The 14,192-nt window shown below is 33.3% G+C and overlaps 3 protein-coding genes and 1 long non-coding RNA gene across 4 annotated transcripts; 1 reads left to right on the top strand and 3 right to left on the bottom strand.

Moving 5' to 3' along the window:
- Positions 1 to 1,524: 1,524 nt before the first annotated feature.
- LOC131625553 (uncharacterized) lies at positions 1,525 to 2,984 on the bottom strand. Its single transcript, XM_058896406.1, has 4 exons — positions 2,831 to 2,984; positions 2,552 to 2,690; positions 2,199 to 2,469; positions 1,525 to 1,743 (listed from the first exon to the last, which is right to left on the bottom strand). The coding sequence occupies exons 1-4, from the start codon at positions 2,982 to 2,984 to the stop codon at positions 1,525 to 1,527; spliced, it is 783 nt and encodes a 260-aa protein (XP_058752389.1).
- A 2,627-nt stretch (positions 2,985 to 5,611) lies between these two features.
- On the top strand, positions 5,612 to 8,378 carry LOC131625537 (uncharacterized). The gene is made up of 3 exons (XR_009290880.1): positions 5,612 to 6,115; positions 7,220 to 7,307; positions 8,055 to 8,378. It is a non-coding gene; the product is annotated as an uncharacterized LOC131625537 (long non-coding RNA).
- A 2,261-nt stretch (positions 8,379 to 10,639) lies between these two features.
- On the bottom strand, positions 10,640 to 11,197 carry LOC131625552 (uncharacterized). Its single transcript, XM_058896404.1, has 2 exons — positions 10,928 to 11,197; positions 10,640 to 10,849 (listed from the first exon to the last, which is right to left on the bottom strand). The coding sequence occupies exons 1-2, from the start codon at positions 11,195 to 11,197 to the stop codon at positions 10,640 to 10,642; spliced, it is 480 nt and encodes a 159-aa protein (XP_058752387.1).
- A 1,930-nt stretch (positions 11,198 to 13,127) lies between these two features.
- LOC131625551 (uncharacterized) lies at positions 13,128 to 14,026 on the bottom strand. Its single transcript, XM_058896403.1, has 4 exons — positions 13,737 to 14,026; positions 13,476 to 13,652; positions 13,280 to 13,384; positions 13,128 to 13,182 (listed from the first exon to the last, which is right to left on the bottom strand). Exons 1-4 carry the CDS (start codon positions 14,024 to 14,026, stop codon positions 13,128 to 13,130), a joined length of 627 nt encoding a protein of 208 aa, XP_058752386.1.
- Positions 14,027 to 14,192: the final 166 nt, after the last annotated feature.

Genomic DNA, 14,192 nt, shown 5'->3' with positions numbered 1-14,192 from the left:
ACCAGAAACTTATTTAAGGCGTTAAATTCGATTGAAACACATCAAAACATGGCAGATAAAAATTCAAGAATACATGTAGAACATGAACATGGTACAAACGTAATACACGTCATGGGGCCTCCACCATGGTTCATCCTTACCTTATGCTGCCTTGAGATGTGATTGGGACGATTGTTTGGAATTGAAACTTGCTTGAACTCGTGATGTGAACTTTGCACCTTTCCTTTGAAAACTTGATTCTTGGAACCCTAGCCTCCTTGTCCAAATTTTTTTCCTCCCCTAATGCTGAGTGTATTGGGTATATATATTGATCAGAAATAGGGCAAAAGATTGCTTGAAAATTAAGTTGATTGGTGAGAGAAAATTTTGAAGAGATTTCATTGATTTTTGCATAAAATCTTTCTCTTTTGGCTCCAATTATATTCATCTCTTTCCAATCACATTTACCACGAAATTTGATTCATATTTGGATGATTGGAAAATAAATCCTTGATTTAAATATATTCATCTTATATTTTATTTATTTTATTTAACATTTAAATGAATGAAAATTCACATAAATATAAATAAAATCCATAAAAATAAAATAATATATTTATGGGCCTTGAATTAACCTATGGATAAGTTTAGAATCCAAAAATTAGGCCCATGGGCTCAAAAGATCAAAATTATTCATTTTGCACTTCATGCATTTTCTCAATTTTGCCCAACTTTAACCATGTGTACCTCTCTCAATTTTAACCCTATAAAGGTGTTCTTGACCATTTTAGAAAGCTCAAGATGTCTTCTAAAACCTCCTTTTTGTCTCATCTCAATTGAGTTTACCATGTTCAAGTTATGAGCTTTGACCCAAAAGGTGTCTTTGTTGACTTTCAAAAATGACCTGTAATCTTTTGATTCATATCTCTCAAATGCAGCATTTTTGGACTTGGCTTGTGGGAGACAAAATTGTAGAGAATTCAATTTCCTTCAAAATGAGCTTTGGATGGGAAATTTCTGATATTCCATGTGGGAGTTATGACTGGTCAAAGTTCAGTTGACTTTTAGTCCAAAAACCCTAATTTAGAAACTTTGGATTTTGTTGATTTCTGAACTCTTCTTGATGAATCATGATCATTCCTTGATCAAATGATGAATGATACTTCAGAATGAGGATGTTGACAAAAAATCAAAATTTTTGACTGTACTTCGACCACAGTTGACTTTTAGGTCAAACTAGTCGCCTATTGATCATTTGAGTAGTTGACTGAGCAATCCTATGAATCAGAGCTCGAAACTTGGCATGAGGACCCTTTGAAGCATATGAGAGGCCATGGGATCCATTTGAGGTCTTAGAACTTGATTTTACTTTGAGAAATACAAAACCCTAGTTTAGAGGCTGTTGTTTGGGAGAGAGACTGCATGCTTCATTCTTGTGTATCTTTGAGCATTTGAAAGTCAGATGGACTGAAATATGATTAAATATGATGGGCAAATTTTGGGGTATGACACAACGGAAGGTAAATATCCTATGAACCTCCCTACTTAAGAACACAAGCTCTCAAACAAGTCCTCTAACGACTGAATAGTCCTATCTGTCTGACCGTTTTTCTGCGGATGATACGCATAGTTAAACTTTAGCTTAGAGCCCAATGTGTCGTGAAAAATTTTCCAAAACTCAGAGGTAAAATTCATGTCTCTATCCGACACAATACTTGATGGAACACCATGAAGCTTCACAATCACACGGATATAAATCTCTGCCTACTTTGGCACAGGAAAACTAATATTAATCGGAACAAAATGAGCCAATTTCGGCAATCGATCAACAATCACCCAAATCGTATCATGCCCTCTAGGAGTACTTGGAAACCCCGTCACAAAATCCATCTATATACTATCCCATTTCCATTCCGGAACGTCTATAGTTGCATCAATCCTACGGTTCTTTGATTTTCGACCTTCGACTTCTGACAAGTCAAACATGCATACACAAATTGTGCTACATCACGTTTCAACTCAGGCCACCAAAGTAATTTCTTCAAATCTTGATATATTTTAGTAGCCCAAGGATAAATACTCAAATTGCTTCAGTGTCCTTCTTCAAGAATTATCTTCTTCATCTCGTCATCATCTAGAGTACAAATTCTACCGCAAAACCTCAACACACCCTGTACATCCATTTTAAAATCACCATCTTCTGATTGATTACCACCAACCATCATATCTACCAATTTCACATCCAACTTTTGGGCTTCTTTGATTCTTGTTAAGAAATCACTATTAATTTTCAGCATTCCCAACATAACACTTTTTAGTGTCCTCTCGCAAACTAAACTCAAGTCTCTGAACTGTTCAATTAATTCAAATTCCTTAACCATCATCATTGACATATGCAATGTCTTCTGACTCAAAGCATCGGTTACAACATTAGGTTTACCCGGATGATAATTCAAGCCAAAATCATAGTCTTTTAACAATTCTAACCACCTGTGTTGCCTCATATTCAACTCCTTCTAATTAAACAAATATTTCAAACTCTTATGGTCGCTGAACACTTCAAATCTAGAACCATAAAGATAATGCCTCCAAATTTTGAACACGAATACCTGCGGCTAGGTCCAAATCATGCGTAGGATAATTCCTTTCATGAATCCTCAACTGTCTCGACGTGTAAGCTACCACCTTATCATTCTGCATAAGCACACCACCTAAGCCCAATTTAGAAGCATAACAATACATAAAAAAGATTCTTCAACATTAGGTAATATCAAAATTGGAGCTGTCGTCAACGTCTTCTTCAACTCAGTAAAACTTTTTTCACATTGAACATCCCATAAAAACGCTTTACCTTTGCAAGTCAGTTGCATTAACGAAAGTGCTAACTTAGAAAAGCCTTCGATAAATCTCCTATAATAACCAGCCAAGCCCAAAAAGCTTCTAATCTCCATGACCAATTTTGGAGTTTCCCACTGCAACACTGCATCTACTTTGGATGGATCCATGGCAATGTCACTACCTAAAATGATATTGTCATACCCTAAAATTTACCCATCATATTTCAAGATATTTTGGCTCATATGATCTTCAGCTACTCAAGGCCACACAAGAAATAGGCATGACTATCTGTCTCCTAAGCAACAAGCCCACAATTAGGTTTTGCTCCTCTCAAGGTAAAATTAGGTTCTAAGGCTCTAAGAGGACTTCATAGCATCTCATATGCTTCAAAGAATACTCACACCAAGTTTCAAACTCTGATTGACAAGATTACCCAAACAAAAGCTCAAATGTTCAACAGTCGACTAGTTTGACCTAAAAGTCAACTATGGTCAATTTATAGTCAAAACTCCTGATTTTTTGTCAATATCAAGCATATGAAGTCACATTCATCATTTGATCAAGAGTAGATCATGATTCATCAAGAAACGTTAAGAAATCAACAAAACTCAAAATTTCTAAATTAGGTTTTTTTGAACTAAAAGTCAACAAAACTTTAACTGAGCATAACTCTCACATGGTTCATCAGAAATTCTCCAACCAAAGCTCATTCTCAAGTAAATTCAACTCTCTACAACTTTGATGTTGGGCCCAAGACCAAGAAATGCATCATTTGAGAGATATTAGCCAAAACATTACAGGTCCTTATAGAAGTTCACAAAAAGCTGTTTTTTTGTCAAGGCAAATATCATCAAGATAAAATCTCCAAATGCAAAAAAGGTTCTAAAGTGGCTTGTAGAGGACATCTTGAGCTTTCCAAAAAGTCCTAGAACACATTCATAGGATAAATTTTGAGTGAATTATGATTGTCAGAAGTTGGCTAAAATTCAAGAAAAGCATGAAACCCTAAATGAGCAAATTCAAACTTTTGGATAATGGGCCTATAATATTGAGTTATCCACGTGACAATGAGTTTATAAGAGGCCCATAGATCATTTTTTATTTTTTAATGAGTTTATTTCTTTTATTTTTGATTTTATCAATTTAAATTCAAATTAAATCAAATAAAATCATAAAATATTATATGATTAATGCTCCAAATATATTTGATCACTCAAAATCAATCCAAGGGCCAAGAATCAATGAGAAAAAGGTTGAAAATATAGTGGAACCAAAATTGGAAAGATTTCATACAAAAATCAAATCAAATTTTCACCATCATCAAACATATGATTCCATTTGATTCTTTCCATGTTTTCTTAACCTGGCAGCCACGAAAACCTAGATCAAGAATCCTAAAAAACTCACAAAAAAAACTCTCAAAACTAGGGCACATAAGAACTTCGTTTTCAGAAAGATTCAGGGCCAGCAAACCCTTTCATTCCTTTCCTGAGACGTCAAAGGGTAAGATTAAATTCAAGACCATGCTTGGTAACACCTGAAGCGTAACATACCAGGGTCATCTTCTCCATTCACGTTGAATTTTCTATATGTTAATTATTGTTGTGTTTTAACGCAAGATGGTTATTTTAATGTGTTCCTGAGAGTAATTGGTGTAGGTCTAACGCATCACATGCGAGCTTTATGCTCTAAACTGTCGTCTACCATTGATAGGCCTTGGACCTTGCAAAGTTTCAGACTTGTCGTTGCGTGTAGTTTCAGACCACGAAACCATGCCCATTGGATTCACAAGGTCGTAATTAGGTGGCCTACGGTGTTACTTTGTTTTGTTTGACGTTTTTTTGCAGGTGTCAAGGTCGCAGATATAGCTACGAAATATTCGTAGAAAAACCGTAGCAATACCTAAGCAAAATCGTAGCAATTTCAGGGGAGGATTTTGGAGAAGACGATTGTAAGACCCGTAAAAGTACGTTAGCATAAATTAGAATTTGAGAATATTAAATAGTATTATGCAATTTTATTTTATCGATTTTTTTTATATAATTGTCTATAAATAACACAGAGTTATTGAGACCATGCCGAAGTACTACCAAAACTCTATTAATATTAGTACCATATTCTCATAGTTTTAATTATCCATGCAAAATATTTTTATTTTGTCAAAATTTAAATAGGAGTTTTATAGACCGACCGGTTGAAGCGATTCGACACGGTGTGAAAAATTAGTAGGCAAAATATTTTGAGATTTGACTTGTACCAGAATATTTTATTAATCTATGTTGCGCGTAAATCGTGTTGGTAAGCTCATTTTATGTTTTCGAAGGCTTTTACGGTCATAAATTTACCTGTCAGAGCCTTTTTAACTGGATATTTTTATTTTTGATTTTGATCATTTTCAGTCTGTTTTAATAAACTTCGTACCGTATAGATCATTTTAATATGTTCATTTTTATTTTTTGATCAAACGCGTGTTCGACTGTTAATCGTTCCGGATATTTTTTTATGAGTATATTTCAAATAAAATACAATCCTTTCCAAATTTATTTGCATATGTCGGCATCAGTTAAAAATAAAAGTAAATAAACTAATATCACTTCCATGTGATAACTAAAAATATGATGATATTTTCTTTCTAGTAATCATGACTTTGGAATGTGAGAGAGAGGGATCTACTAGTTAATGATCAACCTTATCACATACCAAAATTCAATCAATGGTTAGAATTATTTTAGACTTTCTATATAAACAAGTCTTAAGACTCATTCCATTTCATTCATTTATCTCCTCTCACGAGTAAAAACTCTTCCACCTGCTACTTTCTTTCATTTCTTTGTTTGTCAAAAGAGATTATGAAGAAAAATGAAGTGTTAGTGAGATATGAAGAAAAAAAAAAGCAATTCTTATTCTCCCTCACTTTTGTCACTCGGCCAAGACTTGAACAACACCATAACCTTCACAAAAGTTTCCTCTTTCCACCATTTTTATCTATTGGAAGATTGATCTTGAAATTAGAAGTTAGGAATTATATAACTAAGATAACATGACATACCCTTTTTAAAAAAAACAAAAAAAAAAACTTTATTAAATCTTCATGATCTTTGGACTGGAAACTAAGAACTTGTTACTATGTGAGAAAAAAGAAAAATAAACCTACAAATCTTTTTATCTGGATAACACATACAAAACCCACAAATGAAATTCATGATCGGACAACCTTTTACTAGAAACCATTGTATCGAAAATCTCACAACCATGCCGAAAATCATAACCGCCACTTCTGTCATCTCTGTGGTAAAGGGTGAGTTTCTTAACCTTACATTTTTCTCTCTCTAAGAATATCTATATATCACTAAGTTTCTATATATCCAAGATGAGTTAAAAATAAATATTTGAATATGATTGTTGGTCATGGGAACTAATATTTTTTAAAGGTGTTATAAATAATTTTATATTTATATATGTGATTTTAAGTTGAAGACGTCTAGAAAAAGTAAAATGAAGTTTGAGATAGAAATGTATTTAATCATAAATTAATTTATCACCATTTTAAATAAAAGATTTGTATTTATTGTTTGTATTTCAAAATTTAATCAACTTGTTATTATATTCAATTTTAATTTATTTCTGAATATTTATGGTTGGTAATAATTCAATAACAATTTAAGAACAATCAATAAATTTTGTTTAGAAATAAAAATGTCAGAACTCGTTTTGGTTAGCAGAATCAAATTACTGGAGATTGAACTAATAGTGTGTATATCAACTATTATTCCATTTCTATCAAATAAAAGAATATATTTATACTTTTATTCTAGTCTAAATAAAGGTTAATTTTATTTTGGAATATGTTTTAAAAAGAGAGTTATGATGTCTAAAGATTTAAGAACGAAATAGTTTATTATTTTAAATAAGAAATACTATTCTTATTTTTTTTTTATTATTATTATTATTATTATTATTTTTATGATATTGGATTGCATAATTTGGACTAAATATTTGGAGGTTAATAAAAATTATTGATTTTAACTTTAATCTCAATCGGTATGTTTATATTATTATAAATAAACCTTATTCAAAAAAAATAATCAATATTATTCTCTTGTATATTTAACAATTTATTTTTAATAATTTTAATCAACTATATTCAAAGTATTTAATTGCTCAAAATAATAAATGAATTTAAACTAGTGTTTTAGAAACTCTTTGAATTTGTATTTTATATTCTATTTCATTTTACAAGAGAAGAACCATTTTTTAATTGAAAAGATTTTTTTATATAAATGATTAGGTAAACGGTAATAAAATCTAAACCTAATTGATTAGGTAAGTGGCCTAGATAAAGCCATAATTATGGATGTAGTTGGATTTATATTAACTTAATTAAGTTATGTATTTTAAAAAGGTTGAAAGTGTGAACCAGACATGAGACTTTGTCGAGAGACAGGTTGTGCTCGCATAACGTAAGTTGAACGTGTGGAAAGCTTGCTAAGGTTAGGGCACTCTCTAACTATCTCATGTAGACCGGAAATGCCGAATACTTGAATGTATGTGTAATTGTTTTTTTTATGTGAAATTGTGAGTTGTTTGCTTGATTGTGTGATACTATTTGTGTGCCCAGTTGGGGATGTGTGTTTGTATTATGATGATAAATTTGTGACTGTTCTTTCATATGATTTTGGATAAATATATGAATTGATTATTGAGAAATAATGATGTTGCATTTGTATATATATGTGATATGTGTATGCCAGGTGGGCTATTTGAGATGGATCAGTTATGACCATGAAATACCTAAGTTGTGATACATATATATACTCATGCATTTCATAGTTACGTGGCTACCGGAGAGGAGTCACGAGGTGCACACCGGAGAGGTGGCACGGGGTGCGTGTCCAAGAGGGAACCACCTTATCCCGAAGTGGATCATTGAGTCTGATTGATGGGTAGATACCTATCACCTTAGTGGTGCTAAATCTTAAAGCGATACCACGACCCTTTGCGAAGGGATTGAAATTCCGGAATCATGCATGTGAGGAACCCGGTTAGGGCGATCACACTCATATAGAGTCTGCATTGGTAGGATATTTGTGCATTTGATATTACACTGGTTTGAATTGATATGTTGTTGATTATATGTTGCTATGTATTGCATATCTCGTATAGCGTATTCTTGGTTTATATGTTGTATTTAGATGGTGACCCTCTACGTTATCCATGATCTGGTGCTGGACGCCCAGGTTCTTTTTAGATTGTGAGATTCACTGGTATCGTGGTGACTTGGAGTCATATCAGGAAGACGACCAGTCTGGTGTAGATAAGTGGGAGGCTTGAAGTTGTTTGTGGGTCGTCGTTACCCAACCATCTTCAGTTAGAGTCCAATGATCAGCTTAGGGGTTGTTGTTGAAGTCTTGTTTTACTCTTCCTTACCGTTTTCTCTGTAACTTGTAATTGTGGTAAACTCTGTTTATTTATTTGTTGAAATAAATATTGTCATTATGTTTGATTGTGTTTTTAAACATTTCATTGAGAAAATAATTTATAAAAGAGGCCTAGTATTCTAATCACTGTCTTACAAAAAAATTTACTCAGATCTATATCAAAAATGATCACAAATGTTTTTATTTAAAAGAATTTATTATTTTTAAAAAGAAAAAAAAATACACTCCCGCTGTAAAAAAATCAGGGTGTTACAACGATGAATAGTGATGGACCACACGCGGCGCAATTCTATTGGCCAATCAACGATCTGAATTCTCTTCCCACGTGCGATTGGTTTGTTCAAAAGAGACTGGGGTCCACGTTGACTAATTCTGATTTTGGTCCATTAACTCGTATTTTCGCTTTTCTTTATTAGTGATGATATTCTTGACAGATAGTGCAAGCAGCAGAGTTGGTGAAGAGAGTTTCTTTGTGAACCCAAGGGAGTAGGTTAAGGTTCGAGCCCTGGCTCCCACAATCATTTTTTACCATGTTTTCTAACCTTTTCTTCCTTAATTATTTTTTCCATTATTTTCTAATCAACCAATATAACCAATGCTAAATTAATCATTAATAATTAGGATTAACCAATGCTAAACTAATAACCAATATAACCACTATTTTCACTAATTTTAATTAGGATTTTTTTTAGTTTAATTTATCACTTAATTAAAAAATATAAAAAAAAATTAGGATTTAGGTTTTAATTTACTCAATTTTGACATATTTTCAACTATCCTAATAGTTAGGATTTAATTTTTTAGGTTTATTAATTAAAATCAATTAGATATTTAGGTTAATTTAATTAGTTCTAATTTGTACATAATTAACTAATTAGGGTTATTTTCATAATTAATTTAGAATTCGAGTAACAATTAACTTAATAACTAGTTTCGCTTAATCTCCTTGAAACCTAATTTTACAACTCGATTCTTCTTCTCCTCTCAAACTCTATGATTGTCGCATGCTTGTCATTTTTTATTTATTTAAGTGTTCATTTAAAATTCTAGAAATCAATGTATAGGTCGCAAGGGTATTTTTGTAATAGCTTAACTTAGCGTTTACTTTCCCGCATTTACCTTTTCCCCCAGTTTTTTGGTTATGTATCACTAATCCCCGAAGCCTTGTAATAACGTAGGATTTATTTTCTGCCTTTACTTTCTGCATTCATATATCTGTTTAGATGTATGCTTAGGATTGTATGGCAAGATTTAAAAGCAACGTTAGATCACTAACTACAAGATTAACATAATTGTAATTAACACACTCTTCGCACACACTCACCTTTAGGGTTTCCCCTCTTCTGTTGCCTTTCGATTAAATAGTCAAGTCCCTCGAACGTGAGGATATCCCTATGACTATACGATGACCCTCGATGTCCCGAACACATCCAATGTATAGGACTACCTACCCTCAAATGATATGGATAGTACTATCGCTCAAGGAAAGTCTTTAGAATAAGAAAGACCTTACAAACTTAGGGTGGGTAATTCTTAAGTGTTTGCTCACAACAAATCAAATGCTTTTCAGACTCCCGTTTTTTAACATTGTCTTTTCAGACATTTTCAAAACAAATTGATTTTCTAAACACACACTACACTTTTTCAAACATTTCAAACAAACAAAGTGAGCTAAGCAATTAAGAGCCCATGGATAACCATGGATACAAAGGGTGCTTATACCTTCCCTTTGTATAACCTACCCCCCGAACTCAAAATCTTTCAAAGGTCTTTCTTGTTTTTTTGCCTTTCCAAATTGGATAAAATAAAAGTCGGTGGCGACTCTTACTCACCGCAACATTTGTTTGCGAAGTAAAAATAAAAGTCATTTCTCCCACCGTATTACAGACATGACCAAAGAAACTAACCTTCTCTAACAAAAACTCACATTTAAACAGCTTTTCATATAACTTATTCTCTTTCAAAACCTGCAATACTATCCTCAAATGTTCGGCATGGTCTTATTCCGGCTTAGAGTAAATTTGAATATCGTCAATAAATACCACCACAAACCGATCTAAATAAGTATGAAAGATGCAATTCATATATTCCATAAACACTCTTGACGCGTTAGTAACACCGAAAGGCATAATTAAATACTCGTAATGCCCGTATCGGGCTCTGAAAGTCGTTTTCTGAATATCTCCATCTTTCACTCGAATCTGGTGATAACCTGATCTCAAAACAATCTTGCTAAACACACGTGCACCCACCAATTGATCCATCAAGTCATCTATCCTTTGAAGTTGATACTTGTACTTGATTGTTACTTTATTTAACTGTCTATAATCAACACACAACCTCATACTTCCATCTTTCTTCTTCACTAGCAACACTAGAGCTCCTCAAGGTAATACACTTGGTCTCACGAACTTCTTCTCACGTAAATCCTCTAGTTGCTTTTTCAACTTTTTCAACTCAGATCCTGACATCCGGTATGGTGCCATGGAAATAGGTCTGGTACCAGGGAAAAGATCAATAGCAAATTCAACTCCTCTTTCTGCCGGTACATCGGGAATCTTATCGAGAAAGACTTCAGGAAATTCACGTACCACCTGTAATTCATCTATTGTAGCCTAATTCTTAACAAATAACGACGCTATTAACGAAAACACTTAAGCTTCATCTTGCACCAATTTCCGCAATTGTCTAGCAGATAATAAACCAATTTCCTCCTCCTCGACGGGAGTAGAAAACCACACATATTTGTTATAACAATTAATATGAACATAGTTATATTCAAACCAGTTCATACCCAATATCACATCCAATCCACTCAACGACAAACAAACTAAATCAACAGCAAAGTCTCTGTCAAAGATCGACAAAGGACACTTCAAACACACTAGAGAAGTAGTCACCGATCCCTTAGCTAGAATAACAACGACCATCTTTCCATTCATCGAAGACAACACAGGACCTAACTTTTTCAGACAATCAGCAGCAATAAAGCAATGAGTATCATCAGTATCAATAATAGTAATTAAAGGAATACTATTAATGAAACATGTACCTCCGATTAGTCTGTCCTCACTAGATGTCTGAGATCCTACTAAAGAAAACACTTTCCCACCAGATTATGCTTTCTTCGGCTTCTGGCACTGAGTGCTAATATGTCCCTCTTCGCCACAGTTGAAGCAAATTACCTCTTTGTGCTTACAATTAGCTACTTCATACGCGACTTTACCACAACGGAAACCCCTCTTTACCTCTCCAGTACATGCATTACTTTTATGACCTGGCTTCCCACATTTGAAACATACTATACCAACGGGAGTGTCTCCCCCCACTAGTCCTCTTACCCTCAACAACTTTTTATTTAACCTTAGCAGCTGGAGCATCAATGTCACATGGCTTCACACTAATCAAAGTAGAAAGTGTCAAACAGCTGTTGTATGCATCAATATGACTATTTTTATATTTTTTTTAGTTAGGTGGAGTAGTAGAAAAAAATAGTGTAACGACAATTTTGAAAGCATGTGATGGCGGCGATTCGGATTTAGCACGGTCGTCAAATTCTGAAATCTTACAGTCAAGATCAGGATCTGATAACTAATGGAGCAGCTTGATTGACATGTAGCAAATTAGTTTCCGTGGTGGTGGATAAGGCGACTCATACTCAACGATGACACCAACAACGTCTCCGTCAAGAAACCATACCTCCAATCTTTTCTTTCTTCTCACGTCACCACTTAAGGTATCGTTTTGCTTATTTCATTTTCAATTGACTAACTATGTGGTGGACGGTGGTGCCGTCGCACCATCTTTCTTTCCTTTATTTTATTGTGCTAGAGGAAAGAATAGTGATGTTTTTGTATGTTGTTTTGTTATCTTTCAAACTGATACAACTAATGTATTAGTATTAATCTATAATTTCTTAATATAATAGTGAAGGGAAGTCCATAACTAGTACAGAAAATAGTTTTTACATCGGGCGAAAAAGACTTTTTACATCGGTTCTAGGCCCGATGTAAACACAGGCGATGTAAAAAGTCTGAGACATTTTACATCGGGTCAGAGCCCGATGTGAAAGTCACCATACCACATCGGTTGATTTCATAGGTCTGATGTGAAAAACAATAAAAAAATTTATTAAAAAAAAAATACGCAACCTTTTACATCGGTTTCTAAACGTGGCCGATGTAATAGACTGCTTTTCACATCGGTTTAGGGAAAATGTCTGATGTGAAAAATATTGAATTTTTTTATTTGAAAAACATAAGCCACACAGACCAAAGAGGTCGCTATATATTTTTTACTCACAACACACAGACCAAATAGCTAAGATGCATATATATGTTCGTCAAAATATACAAAAATATTAATCTAGAATAAACAAGTGTTCAAAATGATAAGAAAGGTTTACACACGATTTTCTACTACAAGATAATTATCTCAAAGAAACATAAAGTACTTTCGCGCACTTGAGAAACCAACACGCATCCACGAGAAACATAAAGTTATCCTTTATATAACTCAAAGAAACATTTTGCCCAACGGAGTCGCAAATCATACAAATCTTCTTGTGTCAATTCTGTAGGATCATTAAATACCTACAATACATAAATAACAATATAGAGTTATTCTTTGAAAATTCCTATTAAGTTGCAAAACGCAAAGTAAATAACAAATTAGAGTTATTTTATTACCTGCATCCAAGATTCAGTTATATTGGCAGAGACAATATCCAACATATTTTTCATCACATAGTATCCACAATCAGTATTGTTATGTTGTTTCCTTGACTACAAAATGAAAGACATAATTAATGAATAATTATCATAACATTAAATATAGAATTATAATTTACATCACACTTACATCGGGCTTAAGTCATGTAATAGCCTTTTTTCTATTGCCATTTGAAATTTGATGAACCTCAAAAGCACTGATTCAAATAAAACTCCATATTCAGCCACATATTCAGCCACATATATATGATATATACTATATTATAACAAAATTCACATAAAAGATAAACTTACGTTGAAATAATTTTCTTCGTGTTTTTATCAACATCCCAATTAAGTGAACAAAAGAAGACCACAGTATTCTCTCTTGGACACAAGACAAATAATTGCCAATGTTCTCTGTACATGTGTATGGAAATACAAAAAGTCAAATAAAATATCTATGTTATCAAAATTAAAAAATAGAAAACAGAATTTCATAAAAACTTACGCATGAACAAGTGGTAGTAAGTAGCAAACTTTGTTTTGCGACATCAACTTTTCTTGTACGTATTTCCTAACATCTACTAAAGATTTCGGCACATCATCATTATATATACACATAGCAGGATCCATAATTCCATACACTTCTGATGTGGAATTATCAATACATAGACGATGAATATACCTGAATAATTTTAAAATAAACATTAGATTCAAAGTGATGGAGATATAACCTATTGAAAGTAATAAAAGAAGAAAATGTACTCACGTGCTCCAAACTTGTAGAGTAGACACGTCAAGGCAATGAAAACCCATCAACAACTCTCTGATACACTTAGCTGACATATAAAAATGAATGGCAGAGTTACAATGACTTAAATCCATTTCCAAGTGGTTGTCAGCCATTTTCAGAACCATGAGTAACAATCTCTGAACATCGTCAACTTCAACCTCTTTAGTGCTTCCTTTTGCAGCTGAACAACTTCCTTTTCCGCTTGCTTCGACTAATTCCATTTTTTCAACGCATTTAGCATTATCAGTACTTTGCGACAAACCCATAGACTTAAGTGTCTCCATAAAAGATTATTCCAACGCCTTGCACTTTTGATCAAAATCAGCTCTAAGTTTTGCTTCCAATTTTGATGAAAGTTGTTCAAGTTGTTCATTCACATCTACGTGTTGTCCTTGACGTGAATAAGACCGTCCAAAGTAAGTGCTTTGTTTA

Source organism: Vicia villosa, unplaced genomic scaffold (assembly GCF_029867415.1).
Source record: "Vicia villosa cultivar HV-30 ecotype Madison, WI unplaced genomic scaffold, Vvil1.0 ctg.000219F_1_1, whole genome shotgun sequence".
Lineage (NCBI taxonomy): Eukaryota > Viridiplantae > Streptophyta > Magnoliopsida > Fabales > Fabaceae > Vicia > Vicia villosa.
The sequence above is the reverse complement of the archived record's forward strand: the minus strand, read 5'-3'. Positions and strand labels throughout refer to the sequence as shown.